General features: G+C 40.4%; 1 protein-coding gene across 1 annotated transcript in view; it reads right to left on the reverse strand.

Annotated features, from left to right (window-relative positions):
- The window catches only part of OFCC1 (orofacial cleft 1 candidate 1), a 65,778-nt gene that overhangs the window by 35,210 nt on the left and 3,371 nt on the right, over positions 1-27,197 (reverse strand). The window contains exons 3-4 of the mRNA XM_035728348.1: positions 25,848-26,030; positions 3,038-3,088 (exon numbers count right to left, since the gene is read on the reverse strand). Of these exons, the coding sequence (XP_035584241.1) occupies positions 3,038-3,088; positions 25,848-26,030 (234 nt within the window). The remainder of the gene's footprint in view (positions 1-3,037; positions 3,089-25,847; positions 26,031-27,197) is intronic.

The following is a 27,197-nucleotide window of genomic DNA, read 5'->3' on the forward strand; positions in this document are numbered from 1 at the left end:
TGGGGTCCCCCAGCGCCGCGTTCAGCTCGGCTTGCCCTCAAAGCCATGGCCGAGGGGCCGGGCGGGCGCGGCTCGGAGCCTGGTGGGCACAGACCAGCAAGAAAGTGAATTCTGCACACTGCACAAATCATGGCTCAGTTCAGGGCAGTCAGATTGCATCTGGGATCAACCGACTGTGCTTCATGAAACCGTCAGCCCTCATTTGTGTCTAGCTGTTTTCCCAGGTCCGGCTGTAAACAAGGCCGGCTGGGGGCTGTCGGCCTCCGCTCCCGCGCGCGGGGAGACCTCACCGTCAGACCTCGCCCGGGGCCTCCGCGCGCGCGCACGTCAGGGTTCCAGCTTCCAGACAGCCCTTCCAGCGAACGCCCGCGAGTCACAAAGCAAAGCCACTTTGGCATGACCGACTTAGGGTCTCCTTTCAGAGACATACCTTAGATTCCTACACATTCTGGCATGGCCCATCTCGTGCATGAAACTAAATGAGGTGTTCCTAATATGAACAAGTGTTTTATTTTTGTTTTGTTTTGCTTTTTGGGTTTTTTGTTTTGTTTTGTTTTGTTTTCAGCAGACTACCTCAGCAGATTCATCCTGTTGGGGAGGAGGGGGTGGTAGTGATTGTTTTAGTTGTTTCACTGCTCTGGGGCTTTGCTTGGATCAGCCAAAAAAAAAAAAAAAAAATGGCTAGAAATACTGTCAGTCTGGTCCACCTCCAGGAACCTAATCATGCCTGAATTGCTCGGAGGAGTGTAATGATGGTAAACAGGAACAGGTATGTTGGCTTCTGTTCTCCTCCACGTTGGCCCTCGCATTGCCTTTACAATAAAGCAAAAGACTGTTTTGAAGGAACATCATCTCAATAATAAAAGGCAGGGGGTGTTATTGAAGCCGTTTTCCTTGGCAAGTGGCATAAAGGTAATATTTAGTATTCACCTCATTGAATTCTCCTAGCCAGCTGGTCTGTCCCTGTTAAGACTTTCATTTATGCAGCTTGAGCTGGAACCCTTTTTGTTCCCCCAGTCTATTACTTTGTCTATTTAAGGGATAACAGCCAAAGTGAAACAGCTTGCAATTTGCACCTGTCTGCTCTAAGCATTCCATGTTAGATTATATGGAGAACAAACTCTTCATTGCTAATGAGACCAAGACCCGGTGGGGCTGAATGCAGTTTTGTTGGGGGGCTCATAGAATATTTTAGTGGGGTTTTCCCCCCTTTCCTAAATAATCTGATCGAGACCTCTCTATTCTGGTTTTGAATTCCTACAGTAAAAAAGTACCATTCAAAAAAAATGTAGTTGAGGTTGTGTATTTTTTTTAAGATTTTATTTATTTATTTTGAGAGAGAGAGAGAATAGGAGCAGGGGGAGGGGCAGAGGCAGAAGGAGAAGCAGACTCCCCACTGAGCAAGGACACCCCCCCCCCAATGCAGGGCTTGATCCCAGGACCAGGAGATCGTGACCTGAGCAGAAGGCAGATGCTTAACCAACTGAGCCACCCAGGTGCTCCAAAGTTGTGTATTCTTTAAAGAAAAATTTAAATGTCATGTATCTAACTAAGAATTGAACCAACATTCAGTCTGAGTTGCCTCAGATGAGAAAGAAAAAAATTAAATGCTAGGTTATTTCCAAGTTGTCATAAGCACAAAATACCTAGAGAGACCTTTAATTTGTATAAGTGGCCATGAAAAAAACAGTTGATAAAAAATTTTTGGCTGTGACAGAAACAGGACTAGTTTTCGAAATAGTATCAATTGCCAGAAAGTGAACCGGTGTTCTCTGCTTATATTACCTTTGAATATGTAATTGACTGGATGGAAAATAAAAATTCAAGTGGCTGAGTTCAAAATCACACATAGAGAGATGTATATGTGATATCATCATGTGACTCACAGAGTACATTCTCCACAAATACAAAAGTGTCAGCATGCTATTCTCTCCCACCTTTTCTGGAAGTGCTCTGCATCCCCCCAAGCTTTGAAGAATTGTATCAGTGGGCTGCCATCTATTTTTTTAAAGAATTTAAATTAAATTCATTGTGATGAAAGAATTTTAAGTAAAGCTTATAACATTTCCCCAAACCTTATGTATTTACAAAAATAATAATTTTTGGATAATTTGCCAAAATATCCTTGAAGATTATCCAAAATTTAGTAAAATATATATATATATATTTGTATATATACATATATATAAAATTTATACTGAATATATAAACAGAAGGTATACTGAATATATATAAATAGGTACACTGAAAAAAATATATATATAAAAGTATATATATATATATATATATATATATACACACACACTTTCAATCAAAGGATTCGTGCTACATTTGGATTCCAAAAAATCTCTCACATTGGCACCTCCTGTGGAAATGATAACTGATATGGTGCCAAGTTCAATGAAGTTGAGGTGGTCACAAATACGGTCTCACTGGTAACTTCTCGATGGCTGTTGGCGCACGTCTCGCCTGACTGATAATGCTCCAGCTCGTCAGTGCTGGATCCTCTCCCAGGACTCTCGGAGTTCTGCCAGCCACTGCCGAGTCTGGGTAGGTCAAAGGGTTGAGCCATGTGTAATTCAGAACAGAGGAGGTCCCACGGTCACTCCACAAAAACAATTACACTACTTATTTCGCTCTAGCCCTTGCCCCAAACTCACAAGCCTCACAGTTTCAGTGCGGCCAATCTAATTCTGCCCCTGGGCGATAAGCCACATGAAAATATGTGGTGCTGTGTTTATAAATCTAATCAAAACTGGAAACAGTGGACAGGCACAATGAGGTCCTACTATGGATCATGGGAATCCTTGGAAGTTCTGAAGGCACTTTTGTTTAACTTCTATAGACTCTCTTTTGCTACTACATTGTCTGCTACACTCGTTAATCATCCTCTTTACTCGTGAGTGCTACAAAGGAGGCTAAATTTCTCCTACTTCTCTACTTTTCGTCCGTGGATCATATTATGAAAAATAAAGCTTAAAAGGCTGCTTTTAAAGGAAAAAATCAAAAAGGGAACTACTGTTAGATCCATCTTTACCTCTCTGTCCATGTTCTCCGCTCCTTGCCCTCGGCAATGCACAGATTTAAATCAAGTCCCTCTAAAAAAGAAAAATAATATTTAAAAACTGGAATAAATTGGTCTGGCTGTAAGATAGATGAAGCAATTTGGGGTCGGAGAGCTATGATGCTACTTAAATGGTCCCGAGAATTCTCAGCATCAACAGGATTTGATTTGGGGTCCTGTTTTTACTGTTGTTCTTGTTTGCTCGAACCAGACTCCTGATAACCTGAGAGCCCATGAATGTTCACAAAATGTTTTACTAGGAAAAGTTCAGACTTGATCAAGACAGCCTAACCTTCCTGTTTTATGCCCAAAAGATGACTAATTCTGACGGCACTAAAAGGATGCTAAAAATTCACTGTTGATGCTTTACTACATTATCTATTTAAAAATAGGATCCAGGTTTGCAACTGTCCTAAATGGATGATACCTGATAAAGTCCATGATAAATATGTGCAATTAGGGACCAAGCAGATGAAATTCTGAGAACTTCATCCAGCAAAGAGATGCGATACACAAATTCTCATGAAAGGAGATGTGTTTTTAGTGCTCTTAAAACTCCTTGGATTTTAATTTTAATTAAAATACGGTTGTTACAGGGCGCCCGGGTGTCTCAGTTGTTAGGCGTCTGCCTTCGGCTCGGGGCATGATCCTAGTGTCTTGGGAGCCAGCCCCGCATCGGGCTCCCTGCTTGGCGGGAAGCCTGCTTCTCCCTCTCCCACTCCCCCTGCTTGTGTTCCCTCTCTCGCTGTCTCTCTTTCTGTCAAATAAATAAAATAAAAATAAAAAATAAATAAAAATACAGTTGTTACAAATAAAGAACGCAAACTTCAAAAACAAAGGGAAGCCTCAACCCAAACAAACAAAAATTTAGATGCTCAGAATTGGCAGCACAAAATAAAAGTTCTCTCCTGACATGTATCACGGTAGTCCGAACACCCCCAGAAAATTGTGCCAAACAGTTTAGAAAACAAATATACAATAAAAGTAAGCACACACACAAACGCGCGCGTGCACACACGTGCACGTATAGCAAACTTCAGATAACTATTTTGGATTGCAAACGAGGATAAATTTAATGTTCAAACAATCTGATAAAATAACCATCTGGAACCTGAAAAAAAAAAAAAAACTCCTTAGAGTCATGTGATAAATCATCAAGTTTAATCTGCAAGCTATTACATTGGATCTTACTTCAATTGATAAAAATACTACACTAGAATTCAGTCGGGACCAGATTATTGTAATAATGTGTGGAAATAATAATAAATGGGAATTTTTTTCTTTTTTATTTTTAAAGATTTTATTTATTTATTTGATGGAGAGAGACACAGCGAGAGAGGGAACACAAGCAGGGGGAGTGGGAGAGGGAGAAGCAGGCCTCCCGCCGAGCAGGGCGCCCGATGCGGGGCTTGATCCCAGGATCCCGGGATCATGACCCGAGCTGAAGGCAGATACCTAAAGACTGAGCCACCCCGGCGCCCCAGACGGGAATTTTTTCTAATGAGCAAGATAGGCCCAGCATTTATTAGAATATTATAAGCACTCACCAAAGGAGCCTTCTCAACTTGGAGATTGCCCTTTAAAATGGTTATCAGTATTTGGCAGTAAAACAAAGTACATCATATATGAATGATATATGTAACATGCTTTTTGTTTGTTTGTTTGGAGCTCTCAGTCATAGTTTTAAAAAGTCACTTCACCATGTGGGTGTGAGCTCTTCTATGGCTAACAATGTGGAAAAATGAAAGATTTTAATCCTTCTAGTGTTAATTTTAAAACTTACTTTTTTATGTATAACATCAGAGATTCAAAGATTATATAGGTTACTTCCTAAAAGAAGGGAAATGCATATAAAATTTTTTCAAAGGAAAAAAGTCTACATCAAAATGAGAAAATCTGAGCCAATTAGCAGAAGTTGAGGTTTGACTTGCTTGTTTTTTTCCACTGCACAGTGACTAAAGAGTAATCCCAAGGCACATATTTCTAGGAATGTACTGTGAAGTGGGAATCTGTCTTCTTTGGGTTCCTTAAACTTGGTATTATTCTAATAGCTAATATTTGTCTTTAAAATATCTGTAATTTGTCAAGTGACTCATGTTATTGTCATCATAATTTATCTTGCAGACATATAATCTGAAATGTACAAACCACAAAACAAGGGTGTTTCTACTCACATCAATATAGGGCTCAGAAGACTTTCCAATAGGGCAGCCCGCTTTTGCCCCTTCACAGAAGGCTGCATTTTAGACATCTTTGTGCACAGATATTTAGAATGAGATATTAGTACAGTAAGACTCTGTAAAATTATGAAATAAGGTCAGAATCCTTTCATTCTCTCGTATAAAATAGGTAGCTAAATCTGAAAAGTGCTTTGATAGAACCTAGTGCTATATCACTTATTTTATTTCGTTTTATTTTTGCCAAGTGATGTATCATTTAAAATGCAGCTCTTTCTAGATCTGTACAATTGTATATCTCCCTGTCTCACGAGCAAAGGGTATGGTCTAGAATTCCTCCCTGCTTAGGAATCTCTGTGAGCCTAGATCAAGCATTATTTGCAATTAAGAGCCTCAGTTTCCATGTATCTACAAGCCAGAATTTGGGACTCAGATCCCTTATAGTTGAGTCAGATCCCTTACAAACTGCAGAATAGAGGCAAGGACAAACAATCCACCTACGCTGAGCCAGGGAACTATCAGTGAACACGTGACCAGGCTGTAGGACATAAAAAAGATGTCGGCAAGATGTCACTGCTGATCTAAATACTGACACACAAATGTGTGTGCCTAGTGCAATTTCTAGGAATTGAATTCAAAGGCCTCCAAAGGGGGAAGGAACTGTTAAAAGGTCAAAAATTACCCTTCAGTTGCTAAGGGCTGTGGCAAGGAGGGTGGATAAGGGCATAGGGGTGAGGCAAGTTCCAGGGACCAGCGATGCCGAATCGGTGAAAAAGACGTGCGGGCATTGGAGTGGACTTTGAAGAACAGGCAGGATTCAGAGTTAAATAGAAAAAGAGAGATGGGGGCACCTGAGTGGCTCAGTCGGTTAAGGATCTGCCTTCAGCTCAGGTCATGATCTCGGAGTCCTGGGATGGAGCCCCACTCTGGGCTCTCTGCTCAGCAGGGAGCCTGCTTCTCCCTCTCCCTCTTTGCTCTCTCTCTTGATCTCTCTCACTGTGTCTCAAGCAAATAAATAAAAAATCTTTAAAAATAAAAACTGATCACTTGTGGAACTGGCAAAATATGGAGCCTATCAGAGAACTGAAGTATTTGCTAAACTGTCTGGATGTCTATGTTATCCAGAAAGTCCCCAGATAGCTTCCTTTTCAAAAGGAAAGGAAACTAAACAACAGTTATACATACTATACATGTACCAGAAGCCTTGGGTTGGGCCTTTTAGGAACACTGGATTTAATGAACTAATGGGCATCATTACAAAATTGTCACTATGGCTACAAATTTGGACCACAGTGCGGCATATTAGCTGAAATGCAAGTGGACTACCATAGGACTGGTGTCTTAAAAGCCAGTCTCAACGTTGCAAGCAGGTCGATAATTGCAATGTCACCTGATTGCAAGTAACCTGTTGACCACGTTCTGTTGAGCCTAGATTAATAATCACCCGCTAATTTGTATAGTCACTTTTTTTGGTTTGTTTGTTTTAAGGCTGATTTGAAAATGGCTTTCCCTGAAATTGTTGACCTTGTATTACAAATTAAATCCTGGAATTGCCAAATCTCTGACAACTGGTTCATTGCTTCCAGAGAAGGGAATTAACATGGCTACAGCTGTCATTCCACTGCATTTTTCTTCTCAAGCAGACCAGCAAGGGCAAAGATGGTGTGAGACAGAGGTTGCAAGCCAGATTCTGTCTGCAAACATGTTTTGTTTGACCTCCGCAGTGATTTAAAACATATTGAGCCTATATTTAAAAATAAGAAAATTGGCATAAAAATCTGACTTCTGGCTTCTCTCAGAAAATTTAAAAATTTGGCAAACTAGAGTCAACTTCCATGGTGAGCTGGAAGCGTACTCTCTCGGCATTGTGCTCCTGGTCTCCAGCTTCCACTCTTCCTGCTGCAAACCACAAACCAAAATGTAAGCTCCACAAGGGCAGAGTTGATTTAACTCATCAACACATCCTCAGAACCTAGAACAGAGCCTGGCAAGCTGGGGGGGCTTGATCATTAACGTTGAGTGACGTGATCTCAGGGGCAGACAGGTAACTTTCATGGGTGGCTTGAAGACGATAGGCATGTCCAGAAACTGTCACAATGCATGTCTCACTTAAAAAAAAAAAAAAAAAATCTGTGCAAGTCAAATAAATTCTGCCAGTCCTCATGAAGAAAGAGAGGGAAAGTACCCACATATCATTCTGCTTGCACTGCTGTTTTTCTTATAAAGAAATATTTCTCAGCATCCCTGCCACTATCAAAAGTAGGGCCACAAGTGGGAAAATGAGAGTGAACACAGAACCAGCACATTTCACTCATTTATACTTCTTGGCTTGGCCGCCACAAGCATCTGAATTAGAAACCTCTGCAAGAGAGATGGGAGTAGGTCTCATGCCCACGATAACAAACTGCTCTACCAGAGTCCTCCCTCAGCCTGCTCCATAGATTTGGCACTACAGACTACATCTACGTTTGAGAATCAACAGAGGAATATAAAACCTACATTGGAAAGTCACTATTTAAACCTAACACACTCTATCGCTTTAAATAAACAGTCAGCATCACAGTGTGGCACAAACTTGTGTTTACAGCTCGAAAGGCATTGGTTCAGATTTCTTGCACGTGGGGAAGGTGCTTCACCTCTAAAAGTCTCCAATTCCTCTGCCTAACGGTTGAGAAAATGGAAACACTATGTCTGTCAGACTTCCAGCTTCCACTTAGGGTATAGAATGCTGGACAGGTGTTGTTCCCATACATAAAGCAAAATATACCCTGAATATCTGCAAATTCACAACTTTTATTAAGCCCACCAGAGAGCGGAAGTCATGGCATAATCAACTAATCTAGGGGAAGTTAGGTGCTCCTGAGGAATGACAGGATGCAATCACTTGCTCACTGAAGCAGACATAGGCTCCCGTAGAAGCCAGTAAAAAGTCAGCTACAAATTACTAACAAATCTCTAAAGTCTGAATGTGACCTAGTGTGAGAATATAGAACTTAAGGGATTTTCAAACACAAGGGGAGGGGCGTCTGCGTGGCTCAGTTGGTGAGATGTCCCACTCTTGGTTTTGGTTGCAGGTCATGATCTCAGGGTGGTGAGATCAAGCCCCAAATCTGGCTCCCTGCTCAGCACGGAGTCTGCTTGAGATTCTCTCCCTCCCCCTCTCCTCCTCCCCACCCCCACTTCCTCCCCACCCCCACTCATGCTGGCTCTCTCTCTCTCTAAAATAAATAAATAAAATCTTAAACACACACATACAAGGGTAATTCACACCAATTCACAAACTCTTCTCCATGAACCTTCTCAGTTCTCAGAAGAGAGACTGGTAGCAAGGCAAGGGTTCAGAGTAGTGATTCTAAACAGGGAGCAGTCGTATCTCCAAGAGGACATTAGCTATGTCTAGAGAGATTTTTAATTGCCATACCTGGGGGGAATGCTCTTTTCACCCAGTGGTTAGAAGCCAGGAATGTTGCTAACCATCCTGCTGTGCAGACTAGCACCCTTCTACAAAATATCAAGAGAACTGCAGTTGAGAACCCCTGGTCCAGAGAAATCCTTCCTTGTGATAGAATAGCATCACTACAGAAAAGCACGAAGCCCCACCTGGATACTTCGCCTTTGTCTTCTCTTAGGAAAAAAAGTTTTACTTTTCTGGGAAACAGCAACAAACACTGTTTGTTTGTTTGTTTGTTTAAGATTTTATTTATTTGAGAGGGAGAGAGTATGAGCAGGGGGAGGGAAGAGGGAGAAGCAGACTCCCCACTGAGCAGGGAGCCCAATGCAGGGCTCAATCGCAGGACCCTGGGATCAAAACCCGAGCCGAAGGCAGATGTGTAACCAACTGAGCCACCCAGGCACTCCGCAGCAAACACAGTTGCACCCATCTCTCCCCCCCTACCATCTTCCTCCTTGCAACAAGCCAACGTTAAGGCCCATTGCAGTTGGGAGAACACAAAAATACCCTCTAGCCCTGGGGTGGAGCAAGAAAACATCTTGCCCCAAGCTCTTAGTAGTATCCCACTGAAGAAAGAGGGGCAGGATCTGAGATGTCCAGACCCTTGGGACCCAGAGACCCAGCAGCTTCCCGAGGAGACCACTCACCTACCTTACCATCAGGCTACCAAGCATTGAGCAGCAAGTAACCTTAATGCACAGGTAGCAGAGGAGAAAGGATTAGAATAGAGATGCTCCCTCATGTGCAGTCACAAATGAAAGACTTAAACTTGAAGCTTGAGCAGACATGGAGGAATTTTAAAAACCACCGTCATTCAAAGCACAAGTTAAGGCTAGAGGACTTCCAAGCCTATGGGGCCCTGATGATAGCCACAACAAAATCCAAACCCAGCTCAAGTACTGGTAGACCGACCAAACCTCCCACATGGAAAGACTCGCAAAATAAAAAATATGTCATTGCTGGCCAGGAATAATATCTATCTCAGTCTATTGTCAAATCATGTTAGGTGACAAATAAAGAAGCAAGGAAAAATAAAACAAAACACCCTGTTAAAGAGACAAAATGATCAATAGAAATGGCCCCAGGTACAACCCAGATATTGGATCTATCAGATAGAGAATTTAAAATAATATAATTAGGTAAAGTGATATCGTCGAGATGGCAACACAGGCCATTCCTGACTTCTATGCCCTTCACGAAAAGAATAGCTGGCAACATCCATAGTCAAGACACCATTGTGAAAATCTTAAAACCCAGGGAGTGAGGCTAAAGTACACTCCTGACAACGGAGGCAGAGGATGCCATTAGAAGGATAAGAGGAGTAATTTCACTGACTGCATCAATCCTCCCCCAGGTCAGCAGGATGCCTAACAGAGAGGACCTCCTGGGCCTGCAGTTTCTCCATTCTCCAAGATGGACATCCTGTCTTCAAGCATTGAGGAATGCTCCCTGGGAGGCTTGCTCAGGTCTCCCCTCATGAGCATCACTGGGGGAACCTAGGGAGCTCAAAAACTGGGGAAATCAGATAGAGATGGAGAAGGGGGCAGGGCTTATAGTAACCATTGCTCAGATCTCAGTGGACTGTGTTCCCAATTACCACAGAACCTGAGCAGGTATCCCAGCTAGCAGCGCTGTTCATAGGCAGAGCTGACCGGTGGCCCCATCTCACCAGGGATCTCAATTGGCAGTTCTGCCTGATTTGAATCCCAGCCAAAGTGCTATACTGCCATGGGGCACATCCTATGGCACACCTGGGCAAAGGTGCAGGCTTGCAATCTCACCCAACTGCTAAGCATAGCCTCCAGTTCTGCCCCACCAACAAGCATGGCCATGTATGTCCAGCAGCAAATTCTGTGACCTGCCTGAGCAGGGAGCCAAGCCAGCAGCCTCGCCCAATAGTTGAGCATAGCCTCTGGCCCTGCATAATCAAGGAGGCTGAACAGTATCCCAAGGAGCCTCAGAGCTCAACCTACAGTAACACCTAGCTGCAGAACCCAGCCAACAATCTCAAACAGCAGTGAAGGGCAGCATATGATCCCCCTTGATTGTTGAACACAAACTGTGACCTTGACCAGTCAGAGTCCAGCAAATAACCCTGGCCAATTATGGAACATAACCTACCCAACAAGGGACTGCAGACAGTGACCTTGCCCAACTCTAAAGTACAGTCCCCAACCCCACATAACTGGAGGTTCCATCTGACTAGAGAACCTGATCAGCAACTACACCCAATAGCAAGGTACAGCCAATGGCCTACTAGATCACAAAACCCAGCCTGTAGCCCCACCTAACTTTAGAGTACAGTCTTTAGCTCCATCTATCACAAAGCACTGCCTAAAGCCCCATCCAACCCATAAAGTCTGGCCTGGGACCCTGCCTGAATAGAGGACTAGTAGCATCATCCAGTAGAAAAACATACCTGATGCCCCACAAAACCGAGATTATGCAGCACAGCCCACAGCCCTGCCCAGTCATGGAATCCAACCAGTAGCACTATCCTACAAGGAATTAGAGCCTATAAGCCCAGGCAATCAGAGGTAATTGCAGAGCCCAGACAGTGGCCCCACCTTACTATAGAAACAGTTAGAAGCTACATCTAACCAGGGAGCCCACCAAGTAGCCTGGCTTGAATACAGAGCTCAGCCAGTAGGTCTACCCAACCATGGAACCCAAACAGCAGCACCCCTCCCCCACCCCCAACTTCAGACCATAGACAGTAGGCTTGCTGAACTAAAGAATCAAATAGCAAGCCTCGCATGCCCATGTACACTAGCAGCTGACCAGTCTAGTACCCCAAGCTGAGGTGACTTGGTAAGGATCTTTCCCTATTAAAATAAACCTGTAAAGTCTGGAAAAGGAGAGTCTTTTTTCAAATACACACATACTAATGCAAAAATACAAAGATCATGGAGAATCAGATAAACATGACACCATCAAACGAAACTCATAAAGCTCCAACAACTGACCCTAAAGAAATGGCGATCTATGAACTTCAGACAAAGAATTCAGAATATTTCTCTAAAAGAAGTTCAGGAGGGGTACCTGGGTGGCTCAGTCAGTAAAGCGTCCACCTTCAGTTCAGGTCATGATCTTAGAGTCCTGGGATCAAGCCCCACACTGGGCTCTCCACTCAGTGGGGAGTCTGCTTCTCCCTTTCCCTCCGTGCTCTCTCTCTCTCTCTCTCAAATAAATAAAATCTTTTAAAAAAGAAAAGAAAAGAAAAGTTCAAGAGACTATAATAACACACAGACAGACCACTAACTGAAATTAGGAAATTAGAAAAACAATGCATGAATAAAATGGGAAATACAACAAAGAAATAGAAACCGTCAAAAACTAACAAAGAAAAAAAACCCAGAATCATAGAGCTCAAGAATATAATGACTGCACTGAAAAATTGAATGGAAATCTTCAACAACAGAACCTACCAAGCAGAATAAAGAATTGATGGACTCAAAGACAGATCATTTGAAATTATCCTGCTAAAAGCAACAAGAAAAAAAAAAAGAATGAAAAAAGTGAAGAAAACCTACTAATGAGACTAATGAGAAACCAGCAAAAGGAGTAATGGACACATTTATGGAAATCATGAAGGAGAAGGGAAAGGGACAGAAAGTTTATTTAAAGAAATAATGAATGAGGGGCACCTGGGTGGTTTAGTCGTTAAGCATCTGCCTTCGGCTCGGGTCATGATCCCAGGGTCCTGGGATCGAGCCCCGCATAGGGCTCCCTGCTCAGCGGGAAGACTGCTTCTCCCTCTCCCATGCCCCCTGCTTGTGTTCCCTCTCTCGCTGTGTTTCTCCCTGTCAAATAAATAAATAAAATCTAAAAAAAAAAAAGAAATAATGAATGAACACTTAAACATGGAGAAAGAAATGGACATACAAATACATGAGGCTCAAAGGATCCCAATAAGATGACCTGTAAAGAGTTACACTGAGACACATATAATTAAATTGTCAAAAGACAAAGTGAAGCAAGATGGCGGAGGAGTAGGAGACTTAGATTTCGTCTGGTCTCAGGAATTCAGCTGAATAGGGATCAAACCATTCTGAACACCTACGAACTCAACAGGAGATCAAAGAGGAGAGTAGCAACAACTATCTGAACAGAGAAGCGACCACTTACTGGAAGGTAGGACGTGCGGAGAAGTGAATCCTAGGCGATATTCGGGAGGATAGACGGCGGGGGAGGGGCCTCCGTTCGGCCGCTTCTGGCAAGTGCTAGAGCCGCGGAGCACAAAATCGGAACTTTTAGAAGTCGGCTCCGCTGAGGGACGTCGCTCCAGTGGCTAAACGGGGGTGGAACCCTCGCGGGACAGTGTGGTCTCAGGACCCTCAGGGTCACAGAAAGACCGGGGGAGCCTGAGTGCGGCAGAGATCCCAGGTATCGGAGCGGGGAAGCCGGCTGCAGAGACGGAGCCGAGGCGCGGGCTCTCAGCTCGGGGTGGCCATAAACTGTGATCCGCGGCCCAGTCGGGCCACTGCTCCTCCAGCAGGGACCCAACAAGCAGCAGATCCGGGGAGACTCCCCTTCCTTCCCGGGGAGGAGCGGTGCGGGAACGCACCGCAGGGATCTGCTGGGTTTGGAGACTCCACACGGGGTCGGGTGCCAGAGATAGCAACGCTCGGTCACAGGCCAGGTGAGCACGGAGTGCGGCCGGAGACCAGGGACAAGGGAGTGACTGCTTTTCTCTGAGGGCGCACTGAGGAGCGGGGCCCTGAGATCTCAGCTCCTCCGGGTGGAGATTGGGAGGGCACCATTTTTGCCCTGGTCCTCCAAGGCTGTACGGAGAGCTTGCAGGGAACAAAAGCTCCTGAGATCAAACCCGAGCAGCTTGCTTAGCCCGGACCGACAAGGGTGGGGCAATTCAGCCTCCGGCAAAGACATTTGGAAACCACAGCAACAGGCCCCTCCCCCAGAAGATTAGCACGAACAGTCAGCAAGCCAAGACCAAGTTTACCAATCAAGGAGAACAGGAGAACTCCAGCGCTAGGGGAATACTGCACATAGAATTCATGGCTTTTTTTTTTACCATGATTCATTAGTTCATCAAAGTTAATTTTTGTTAACTGTTTTTTTTTCTTTTTCTTTTTCCCTTTTTCAGCCAACATCTTATCAATCTCTTTTTAAAAAAAAAAAAAAATTTTTTTATTTTTCATTTTTAGAGTCATATTTTATCCCTTCATAGTAGTTACCCTTATTTTTGGCATATATATATAAGTTGTTCTCTCTTTAAAATTTTGAGATACAGTTTCTTCTAACAGATCAAAATACACCCTAAATCACTAGTGTATGGTTCTGTTCTAGTCTCCTGCCTGATCACATTCTCTCCCTTTTTTCTTTTTTTTTAAATCTTTCTTTTTTCAAACAACTTCTTATCTTATCAAGTCCTTTTATAAAATCTTTTATAATTTTCATCTTTACAGTCATCTTCTATCCCTTCACTGTATCAACCCTTATTTTGTACATATATGTCTTTCTTCCTTTAAAATTTTAGGAGGCACTTTTTTCTAACCTACCAAAATACACCCAAAATCTAGTGTGTGGCACTGATCTATGCACTAGCCTGATCAAATTTGATCACATTCTGCTTTTTTTGTATTGTTCTGTTTTTGTTTTTATCTTTTTTTTCTTTTTTCTTTTTTTTTTTCTTTTTCTCTTTCTTTTTTCTTTCTTTCCCTTTCTTTTCCCCTGGTTTCAGGTCTTTTCTGATTTGTATACAGTATATTTGCTGGGGACGTTGTAAACCTGTTAGCATTTTGTTCTCTCATTCATCTATTCTCCTCTGGAGAAAATGCCAAGACGAAAAAAATCACCTCAACAAAAAGAACAAGAGGTAGTACCGTCAGCCAGGGACCTACTCAATATGGACATTAGTACGATGTCTGACCTAGAGTTCAGAATCATGACTTTAAAGATACTAGCTGGGCTTGAAATAAGTGTGGAAGTTATTAGAGAAACCCTTTCTGGAGAAACAAAAGAACTAAAATCTAAGCAAGTCGAAATCAAAAAGGCTATTGATGAGGTGCAATCAAAAATGGGGGCACTAACTGCTAAGATAAATGAGGCAGAAGAGAGAATCAGTGATCTAGAAGACCAAATGATGGAAAGTAAAGAGGCTGAGAAAAAGAGGGAGAAACAACTACAGGATCACGAGGGCAGAATTCGAGAGATAAGTGATTCGATAAGACGAAACAACATTAGAATAATTGGGATCCCAGAAGAAGAAGAAAGAGAGAGAGGGGCAGAAGGTATATTGGAGCAAATAATAGCAGAGAACTTCCCTAATGTGAGGAAGGAAACAGCCATCAAAATCCAGGAGGCACAGAGAACCCCTCTCAAAATCAATAAAAATAGGTCAACACCCCGACATCTAATAGTAAAACTTACGAGTCTCAGAGACAAAGACAAAATCCTGAAAGCAGCTCGGGAGAAGAGATATGTAACCTACAATGGTAAAAATATTAGATTGGCAACAGACCTATCCACAGAGACCTGGCAGGCCAGAAAGGACTGGCAAGATATCTTCAGAGCACTAAACGAGAAAAATATGCAGCCAAGAATACTATATCCAGCTAGGCTGTCATTGAAAATAGAAGGAGAGATAAAAAGCTTCCAGGACAAACAAAAACTAAAGGAATTTGCAAACACGAAACCAGCCCTCCAAGAAATATTGAAAGCGGTCCTCTAAGCAAAGAGAGAGCCTAAAAGCAGCAAAGATCAGAAAGGAACACAGACAACATACAGTAACAGTCACCTTACAGGCAATACAATGGCACTAAATTCATACCTTTTAATAGTTACCCTGAATGTAAATGGGCTCAATGCCCCAATCAAAAGACACAGGCTATCAGATTGGATTAAAAAACAAGACCCATCCATATGCTGTCTGCAAGAGACTCATTTTAGACCCAAAGACACCCCCAGATTGAACGTGAGGGGGTGGAAAACCATTTACCATGCTAATGGACACCAAAAAAAGCTGGGGTGGCAATCCTTATATCAGACAAACTAGATTTTAAAACAAAGACTGTCATAAGAGATGAGGAAGGACACTATATCCTACTTAAAGGGTCTATCCAACAGGAAGATCTAACAATTGTAAATATCTATGCCCCGAACATGGGAGCAGCCAATTATATAAGGCAATTAATAACAAAAGCAAAGAAACACATTGACAACAATACAATAATAGTGGGGGACTTTAACACCCCCCTGACTGAAATGGACAGGTCATCTAAGCAGAAGATCAACAAGGAAATAAAGACTTTAAATGACACACTGGACCAAATGGACTTCACAGACATATTCAGAACATTCCATCCCAAAGCAACGGAATACACATTCTTCTCTAGTGCCCATGGAACATTCTCCAGAATTGATCACATCCTAGGTCACAAATCAGGTCTCAACTGGTACCAAAAGATTGGGATCATTCCCTGCATATTTTCAGACCACAATGCTTTGAAACTAGAACTCAATCACAAGAGGAAAGTCGGAAAGAACTCAAATACATGGAGGCTAAAGAGCATCCTACTAAAGAATGAATGGGTCAACCAAGAAATTAAAGAAGAATTAAAAAAATTCATGGAAACCAATGAAAATGAAAACACAACTGTCCAAAATCTTTGGGATACAGCAAAGGCAGTCCTGAGAGGAAAGTATATAGCAATACAAGCCTTTCTCAAGAAACAAGAAAGGTCTCAAATACACAACCTAACCCTACACCTAAAGGAGCTGGAGAAAGAACAGCAAATAAAGCCTAAACCCAGCAGGAGAAGAGAAATAATAAAGATCAGAGCAGAAATCAATGAAATAGAAACCAAAAGAACAGTAGAACAGATCAACGAAACTAGGAGCTGGTTCTTTGAAAGAATTAACAAGATTGATAAACCCCTGGCCAGACTTATCCAAAAGAAAAGAGAAATGACCCAAACCAACAAAATCATGAATGAAAGAGGAGAGATCACAACCAACACCAAAGAAATACAAACAATTATAAGAACATACTATGAGCAACTCTATGCCAGCAAATTAGATAACCTGGAAGAAATGGATGCATTCCTAGAGATGTATCAACTACCAAAACTGAACCAGGAAGAAATAGAAAACCTGAACAGACCTATAACCACTAAGGAAATTGACGCAGTCATCAAAAATCTCCCAAGAAACAAAAGCCCAGGGCCAGATGGCTTCCCAGGGGAATTCTATCAGACATTTAAAGAAGAATTAATACCTATTCTCCTGAAACTGTTCCAAAAAATAGAGATGGAAGGAAAACTTCCAAACTCGTTTTATGAGGCCACCATTACCTTGATCCCAAAACCAGACAAAGACCCCATCAAAAGGGAGAATTACAGACCAATATCCTTGATGAACGTGGATGCAAAAATTCTCACCAAAATACTAGCCAATAGGATCCAACAGTACATTAAAAGGATTATTCACCACGACCAAGTGGGATTTATCCCTGGGCTGCAAGCCTGGTTCAACATCTGCAAATCAATCAACGTGATACAATACATTAACAAAAGAAAGAACAAGAATCATATGATCCTCTCAATAGATGCAGAAAAAGCATTTGACAAAGTACAGCATCCTTTCTTGATCAAAACTCTTCAGAGTATAGGGATAGAGGGTACATACCTCAATATCATAAAAGCCATCTACGAAAAACCTACAGCAAATATCATTCTCAATGGGGAAAAGCTGAGATCTTTTCCCCTAAGGTCAGGAACGCGGCAGGGATGTCCACTCTCACCACTGCTATTCAACATAGTATTAGAAGTCCTAGCCACAGCAATCAGACAACAAAAAGAAATCAAAGGCGTCCAAATCGGCAAAGAGGAAGTCAAACTCTCACTCTTTGCAGATGATATGATACTTTTTGTGGCAAACCCAAAAGACTCCACCCCAAAACTGCTAGAACTCATACAGGAATTCAGTCAAGTAGCAGGATATAAAATCAATGCACAGAAATCAGTGGCATTCCTATACACCAACAACAAGACACAAGAGAGACAAATCAAGGAGTCGATCCCATTCACAATTGTACCCAAAACCATAAGATACCTAGGAATAAATCTAACCAAAGAGGCAAAGGATCTGTACTCAGAAAACTATAAAATACTCATGAAAGAAATTGAAGAAGACAGAAAGAAATGGAAAAACGTTCCATGCTCATGGATTGGGAGAACCAACATTGTGAAGATGTCAATGCTACCTAGAGCAATCTACACATTCAATGCAATCCCCATCAAAATACCATCCACTTTTTTCAAAGAAATGGAACAAATAATCCTAAAATTTGTATGGAACCAGAAGAGACCCCGAATAGCCAGAGGAATATTGAAAAAGAAAAGCAAAGCTGGCGGCATCACAATTCCGGACTTCCAGCTCTATTACAAAGCTGTCATCATCAAGACAGGATGGTACTGGCACAAAACCAGACACATAGATCAATGGAACAGAATAGAGAGCCCAGAAATGGACCCTCAACTCTATGGTCAACTTATCTTTGACAAAGCAGGAAAGAATGTCCAGTGGAAAAAAGACAGTCTCTTCAACAAATGGTGTTGGGAAAATTGGACAGCCACATGCAGAAGAATGAAACTGGACAATTTCCTTACACCACACACAAAAATAGACTCCAAATGGTTGAAAGACCTAAACGTGAGACAGGAGTCCATCCAAATCCTGAAGGAGAACACAGGTAGCAACCTCTTCGACCTCAGCCACAGGAACTTCTTCCTAGAGACATCACCAAAGGCACAGGAAGCCAGGGCAAAAATGAACTATTGGGATTTCATCAAGATAAAAAGCTTTTGCACAGCAAAAGAAACAGTCCACAAAACCAAAAGACAACCGACAGAATGGGAGAAAATATTTGCAAATGACATATCAGATAAAGGGCTAGTATCCAAAATCTATAAAGAAGTTATCAAACTCAATACCCAAAGAACAAATAATCCAATCAAGAAATGGACAGAAGACATGAACAGACATTTCTCCAAAGAAGACATCCAAATGGCCAACAGGCACATGAAAAAGTGCTCAACATCGCTCGGCATCAGGGAAATCCAAATCAAAACCTCAATGAGATACCACCTCACACCCGTCAGAATGGCTAAAATTAACAAGTCAGGGAACGACAGATGTTGGCGGGGATGTGGAGAAAGGGGAACCCTCCTACACTGTTGGTGGGAATGCAAGCTGGTGCAACCCCCCTGGGAAACAGTATGGAGGTTCCTCAAACAGTTGAAATTAGAGCTACCATTCGATCCAGCAATTGCACTACTGGGTATTTACCCCAAAGATACAAATGTAGGGACTCGAAGGGGTACGTGCACCCCAATGTTTATAGCAGCAATGTCCACAATAGCCAAACTGTGGAAAGAGCCAAGATGTCCATCGACAGATGAATGGATAAAGAAGAGGTGGTATATATACACAATGGCATATTATGCAGCCATCAAAAGGAATGAGATCTTGCCATTTGCAACGATGTGGATGGAACTGGAGGCTGTTATGCTGAGTGAAATAAGTCAATCAGAGAAAGACATGTATCATATGACCTCACTGATATGAGGAATTCTTAATCTCAGGAACAAACTGAGGGTTGCTGGAGTGGTCGGGGGTGGGAGGGATGGGGTGGCTGGGTGATAGACATTGGGGAAGATATGTGCTACGGTGAACGCTGTGAATTGTGTAAGACTGTTGAATCACAGATCTGTACTTCTGAAACAAATAACGCAACATATTTTAAGAAAAAAGAAAAAGAAGAAGATAGCAGGAGAGGAAGAATGAAGGGGAGTAAGTCAGAGGGGGAGACGAACCAGGAGAGATGATGGACTCTGAAAAACAAACTGAGGGTTCTAGAGGGGAGGAGGGTAGGGGGATGGGTTAGCCTGGTGATGGGTATTAAAGAGGGCACATTCTGCATGGAGCACTGGGTGTTATGAACAAACAATGAATCATGGAACACTACACCAAAACAAATTATGTAATATATGGTGATTAACATAACAATAAAACAAAAAAATTAAAAAAATAAAATAAAATAAAATAAACCACTTGAGACACTGCAAAAAAAGACAAAGTGAAAATTTTGAAACAATAAAAATGCAATGTCACATAAGAGGGAACCCCCCCCCACAAAGCTATCAGGGGATTTCTCAGCAAAAACTTTGCAGGCCAGGAGAGAGGAGGATTCAAAATTTTTAAAGGGGAAAAAAAAAGCTGTCAACCAAGAACACTATACCTGGCAAAGCTGTCCTCTATAAATGAAGGAGAGATAAAAGCTTTCCCCAAAAAACAAAAACTAGAGAATTCATTACTACTAGATCTGTAATAAAAGAAACACTAAAGGGTATTCTACAAACTGAAATGAAAACATGCTAATTACATCATAAAAGCATGAATATGTAAAACTCATTGTATAGGTAAATATAGAACCAAAGTCAGATTTTCTAATATTGTAATGGTGGTACATAAGTAATAACTCTAGTTTAAAGTTAAAAAAACAAATGCATTAAAAATTACTGTAACAATAATAATTTGTTATTGGATACCATGCTATAAAAATGATATAAACTGTAATATCAATAGCCTAAAATGTGAGGGGGAAAGAAAAAATATAAAGTTTCTGTATTCTGTCAAAGTTAAGTTGTTATTAGCTTAAAAATGTTATAACTGTAAGCTCTTTTATATGAGCCTTATGGTAATTACAAAAGAAAAATCTGTAGTAGGTACATAAAAGATTATAATAAAGGAGTCAAAGAGTACCACCACAAAAAATCACCAGAAAGGAAGGTAGCAAGAGAGGAAGGAAGAAACAAAGGATCTACAAAATAGTCCGAAAAAACAATTAACAAAATGGTGATAATAAGTCCTTACCTATCGATAGTTATTTTCAAAAGAAATGGATCAAATTCTATAATCAAGAGATATAGATTGGATAAGTGAATTTTGAGAAACCAGATCTAACATCATGTTATCTACAAGGGACTCACTTTAGTTTGAAGGACAAACATAGGCTTGAAAGTGAAGGGAAAGAAAAAGATTCCAAGAAAATGGTAACCAGAAGAAAGCAGGGATGACTATATTTAAATCAGAAAAAAATAGACATTAAGCTAAAAATGGTCACAAAAGACAAAGAAGGTCAAAAAGGATCAATTAATCAAGAAGATATAAAAAATATAAATATTTATACAGCCAACATCAGAGCACCTAAATATAAAGCTAATACTAACCACACTGAAAATGACAAGCCACAGACTGGGAGAAAACATTTCAAATCATGTATCTAATAAATCATGTATCTAATAAATGACTCATATCCAGGATATATAGAGAACACTTACAAGTCAATAATAAGATAATAAGCAGCGCAATTACAAAGTGGACAAAAGATAATGAATAAAGATTTTACCAAGGAAGGTATATGAATGGCCAATAAAAACACATGAAAAGATGCTCAATGTCATTAGTCAGTGACACTCCCAGGCATTTTCCCAAAGAAAATATAAACTTATATGCACACAAAAATCCATTCACAAGTGATTATAGTGGTTTTATTTTGATTGCCAAAAACTGGAAACAGCTCTGATGTCAGTGAGCAGATAAACAAACTGGTACATCCATGCAATGAAATACCACTCCACAATAAAAGCAATAGATCTCAAATGTGTTTGCTGCTAAATGTGAGAATACAGACTCAGTATGGTGCTTACCAGAAACTGGGGAGTTACGGAAATGGTGAGGTGTTGGTCAGAGGATACAAATTTCCGGTTAGAAGATGAATCCATTTTGAGGCTCTAATGCACAAGACTGTGATTATAGTAAACATTAATGTATTACATACTTGACATAGATTAACTAACTTGAATTTAAATAACATAAAATAAAATAAATGAAATCACAAAAAATAATGTATTATATACCTGAAAGTTGAGAGTCTAAATCTTAAATGTTCTCACTACAAAAAAGAAATAGTAAATATGTGACATAATAAAGTTAGCTAACAGAGAGAATAGTAGTCATGTTGTAATATATATGGGTATCGAATCCACAGCTTGTATACCTTAGGCTTATACATTGTTATATATCAATTATATCTCGACAAACCTGAAAATAAAGAAAGAATGCAGACTCAAAGACAGCATAATGTATAGTTCCATTCATATGACATTCTGGAAATGGCACAACTATAGAGACAAAATTTGTCACTGGTTGCCAGATGTTAAGAGTGGACGAAAAACGCAAGAGGATACGGAGGAGAGGCGGGGGTAGAGTTGCTCCGTATCTTGATTGTAGTAATAGTTACACAAATGTGTGCACTTATCAAAACTCATAAAACTTTATACCAGGAAGGGTGAATTTTGTTACATATCAATTATATCTTAATTTGAAAAAGAAAAACCTAATGTATATAAACTGCTTGGGGAAGAGTAGACCCTTTAAATTTTTTTCTTAATTTTTATCAGAGAAATAAATGTGCATGGTCGGAAATAAAATATTACAAAAAGGCTAATACAAGTCGGCCCCACCACTTTGACCTACCCCAATTCAAAACTCATAGAAGTAAAGATTTTAATTATTTCCATTTTTTGTTTGCTATGATGGTTAATGTCATAGCTTTAAATAATACAATTAATACAATGATACATATTTTATAATTGATAGCATATTTATATATTATATGAATAATAAAGAGTAATAATATATTGAAATTAATTTCATATTTCTTACATTGTTTTCTTAATCTTACCATGTGTTATGGGTTGAATTGTGTCCCCTCAGAAGAGGTTAACATTCTAAGGGCACCTGGTGGTGCAGTCAATTAAGCAACCGACTCTTGGATTTGGCTCAGGTCATGATCTCAGGATCCTGAGATCAAGCCCTATATTGGGCTCCGCACTCAGCGCAGCGTCTGCTTAAGACTCTCTCTCCCTCCACCCATCCCCTGTGCTCTCTCTCTCTCTCTCTCTGATATAAATAAATAAATCTTTTAATAAATGTTAACATTCTAACTCCCAGTACTTATGAGCAGGGGCTTATTTGGAAACAGGATCTTTACAGACGGTCAAGTTAAGATGAGGTCATTAGGGTGGGTTCTGATCTAATATGACTGGGAAATTCATATAAAAGGGAAATTTGAACACAAAGAGAGATACAAATAGGGGCAAGATGATGTGAAGACACAGAGAGAACACCATCAACAAGCCAAAGAACCCTAAGCTACCAGAATTCTGGGAGAAAAGAAGGAAGAGATTCTCCCCCAACCCCAGCTCTTAGAAGGTACCAACCCTGACGACACTTGGACCTTGGACTTCCAGCCTCTACAAGTTTGAGGGAATAAATTTCTGTTGTGTAAGTCACCCAATGTATGGTACTTTGTTATGACAATCTTAGTAAACCATACGCTATGCATGATAAATCTCATTTATTCTTTTCTCCTTTTCCCTTCTTTCCTCATCTCTTCAAATTGGAACTTTAATTGGATAGCACTCTTTTCATATATTCTAATGGTCACATTAAATAATATCTGATGGTCACATTAAATAATAATGAACACCTATTTATTATATTAGAGCCTACAGAAAGAATCTTACTTCCTACTTTTTTTAAGATGAACATTTTAGGATCCACACTCTTCCCACATCTTCCTTCCCATCTTCTATCTCCAAATCTCTATCAACTGTACCTCTATTTTTAATTTAAGATTGAGGGGCACCTGAGTGGCTTAGTCGGTTAAGCATGTGACTTGATTTCAGCTGAGGTCTTGATCTCAGCATTGTGAGTTCAAGCCCCGTGTTAGGGCTTAATTAAAAAAAAAAAAAGAAAGATTGAAAATATACATTCCGTTTCAACCATAATAATTATAAATTTTTTATGCTTTGTCTATAAATTGATTCTAACAACCAAAACCTGATAACAGCTTTATAATTATGACTATATTAATAAAGCTTAAGGCAAGACCATGTATGTAGTTTGCTGTGTTCTATTTCTTCTTGTTTCAATGTCATGGGTCCTTGTGCTATTCAAATGAGAATGAACTCAGGGTTCATTGAATGAACCTTGAGTGAACATCAAGGTTACATGGCCCTTTCATCTATATTATGATTCCCATCTGCCCATCAATTTTCTTCCTTCTCTCTCTCTCTCGAAATTCAGTTCATGAAATGTTTGATTCCCTAGATTGAACCTCTGCTTCATTTAACTCTCTTCCCCATATCTTCTAAATCTTTGACATTTTTTCCTACATCTGGGAACATTTCCTTAACTTTGTCTTCCAACTCCTTTACTGACTTTTTTTTAAAAATTTGTTTTTGCAATTAGACTTTTAATTCCTAAGAGTTCTTTTCTGTTTTCTGATGTTTCCTTTTTTGGTATGCTATTATTGTTTTAGGGATGTGATACCTTCCTTAATTCCTGCAAGGAGACTTTGAGTTTTGATTTATTTTGTTGCAATTTCTCCCGCTATCTTAATTACTTCCATTTCCCCAGGGTCAGTTTTTCAGTTTGCTTATCATGGTCTTTCGATTTTATGTTGCTGGTTTTCCTCAAATACTTGATGATCCTCAGCTGACCATTCATATTTAAGCACAAGAGTATTGAAAGGCTAGCAAACTCTTGTGTACATGACGGAGTCTTCTTTTTAGGGTAGAAAGGCATCATTTTAGGATAGGAAGATGAGAAAGCAGCGGCAAAACTGTCTTCTTCCCTGTGAGGAGAAAGCACTGGAATCCATAATACTTGCCTAAATGGTCTCAGACAGTTGCTTCAAAACTTTGAAAGAGGAATCTTCTCGGTTTTTGCCTATTGGCAAATGCCTGGCTGTTTATCATTCTAAGGTTTTTATTTTTTTTTTGTTTGCATATCCCCCAAAAAGAACTTTGAAAAACAATGTAGCTTTTAAATGACTTTGAATAGACATGCAAAATGTTCCATTATAGAGTAAAGAGTTTCTACAGGTGTAATTTCTGGTACACTGTAAATACTTTCATCTTAATTAACCCTGGTACATCACTCTTACACTCCTAAAGACATCCAGTAGAAGGGAAATACAATAGTATTTGATACCCTCTATTTTCCATTGTCAAAATATATGAGCTACTGTGAATTGTGCAAGACGGTTGAATCACAGATCTGTACCTCTGAAACAAATAATACATTATATGTTAAAAAAAGAAGAAGAAGAAGAAGATAGCAGGAGGGGAAGAATGAAGGGGGGAAATCGGAGGGGGAGATGAACCATGAGAGACCATGACTCTGAAAAACAAACTGAGGGTTCTAGAGGGGAGGGGGTAGGAGGATGGGTTAGCCCGGTGATGGGTATTAAAGAGGGCATGTTCTGCATGGAGCACTGGGTGTTATACACAAATAATGAATCATGGAACACTACATCAAAAACTAATGATGTAATGTATGGTGATTAACATAACATAATAATAAAAAAATAAACAAAAAATATGAACTAGCTCTTCTTTATTGTTGATCATTACTTTTGTAACATTACTTTTTTGACTTGGACTCCTGTTTCTATTTCACTTCCCTTACAGAATTTTATGGTTTTATTCTAATGGGTCATATCCTTGTGACTGAATAAACATATATCTTGTTGAACATCTTATGTTCATCTGTTGCAACAAAAATATACATACAAATCAAAATTATACTTTTTCTACATTCTGTTTGCCTGTAATGCTCTATTAACTTTTTCCATTCTCTGCTGAGTTATAATTATTTCACAATGGAGCAAAAATATATAATATAGAACAAATATTGAAAAGTAATTATCATACACAAAATGTAAAATTTGTATTGGAAAAATGTTTCTAATTGAAAGGAATGCTGCAAGGCCACTCTCTTCAGTTCTGCATGTTGCGCACTGCACAAATTCAGGGGGTGGCATTCAACCCAAAGCCTGTGTGAGTGTCACCCTTGAAGTAGTACACCTGAGCTGGTCTATGCAGGAGCCACGGGTGGGTTCTTTTTGGTTAAATCAGCTCACTTATCTATGAAGAAATATTACAGACACACATTTCAGCCTCAATTCTCTTGCTCCTTTTTCTAGACAGACACACAGAAAAACTTCGTTCATGTAAATAAATAAATAAATGAGAATGGAAGGGGTTTCATTACAGTTTACAGAATCAGCACATTCTTTTTCATAACCTATGAGTGGCCCCTCAGAGTTGTTGCTGCCGCTGGTCTTACTGAGGATATTTAGCACGAGGACAAGTGACTGTGGGGATGATGGGGGTGGGAGAGATACACCTGCCTTCTGAGAGGCGGTTGTGAACGCAGCACAGGAAGGGACAAGCAGCGTGTTCTAAGACAGATCCGCTTTAGAAAAACAATACACAGAGAAGAGGAGGATCTGGAAGTTAATTCCTTTAAAATGATCTGTGCCCAAAGACCCCGATTCCCCTTTATGTGTAAGAATGATGTTGTCGTGTGTATGGTCGGCACAGTTGGGGGCAGGGGGAAGCCTGGTTTTGTCCTCAACTTTCAAATGAGCCTTGTATTTGCACTGCCGCTCTGTTCTCCTGGCCAGCTACCCGGGGCTGTGCGGTCCTCTAGCTGTGTCCTCCAGTCTGTGCCTCTACTTATCCTGCTTCAGTAACCGGTACTAGTGCAACTATTCTTCATTTTCCCAAAATCTCTCGTCATCTTTTATCAGCAGACACCTTCCCTCCCATCCTACATGTTTTTGTCTTTTACTAGCCTTTTAATAAGAATTCAAAAGAAATATGAAAATATATATATAGCTTGAACTAAAAACTCAGAAAGGTCTTAATAAAGAGTTATCACATTCACCAGCTAATCTAAATGGAGGATTCATACCCAGAGCAGTGAAGGTCCTTTCCAGAGCCTGTTCAGGGCCACCTAGCTGCTCCTTTCACCATTCAGCTTTGCCATTTTCATCATTAAAATGAACTTTACCTAATGGAGTCTACAGAGCATGATACTGTTGGCCTGCGTTGTGACTGAAGTGTAGTCTTAGGGTCACTGAATAGAAGCCCATACCTGCTTTATCCAAGCAAGAATTTAACTCGCAATTTTCCTAGCACCAGCTAGAAGAACACTTCAAAACACATCTATGAGGTAGCACCAATAAGGAGGGGGGACATAATTGCCTTTAGCAAACACAGGACTTTAGAAAGCCCACCTGTTTCTTTGTTATTGATAGTGTGATTAATCGATCCCTAGAATCTGATCGAGAACACTGGGATATAAATCATGCCGCATGCGCAGTTTCAGAAAAATCGCTGCTAGGAATCCAAAGCATATTTCAACTGCCCCTGGCATGCATTTCTGGATTAGGGTCACATAAGGGCTTGCAAGAAACAATAGGGGCTATTGGTATATATGGTCACGTTTCTATCTTTCATTTTACTTCATATTCAACTTGACACCAGCTATGCGTACCAATACACACATCTGTGTGGGTTTACATTTCTTTGTCAGGTGTCTAGGAAACAAAACATCAGTCGAT

Source organism: Zalophus californianus, chromosome 7 (assembly GCF_009762305.2).
Source record: "Zalophus californianus isolate mZalCal1 chromosome 7, mZalCal1.pri.v2, whole genome shotgun sequence".
Lineage (NCBI taxonomy): Eukaryota > Metazoa > Chordata > Mammalia > Carnivora > Otariidae > Zalophus > Zalophus californianus.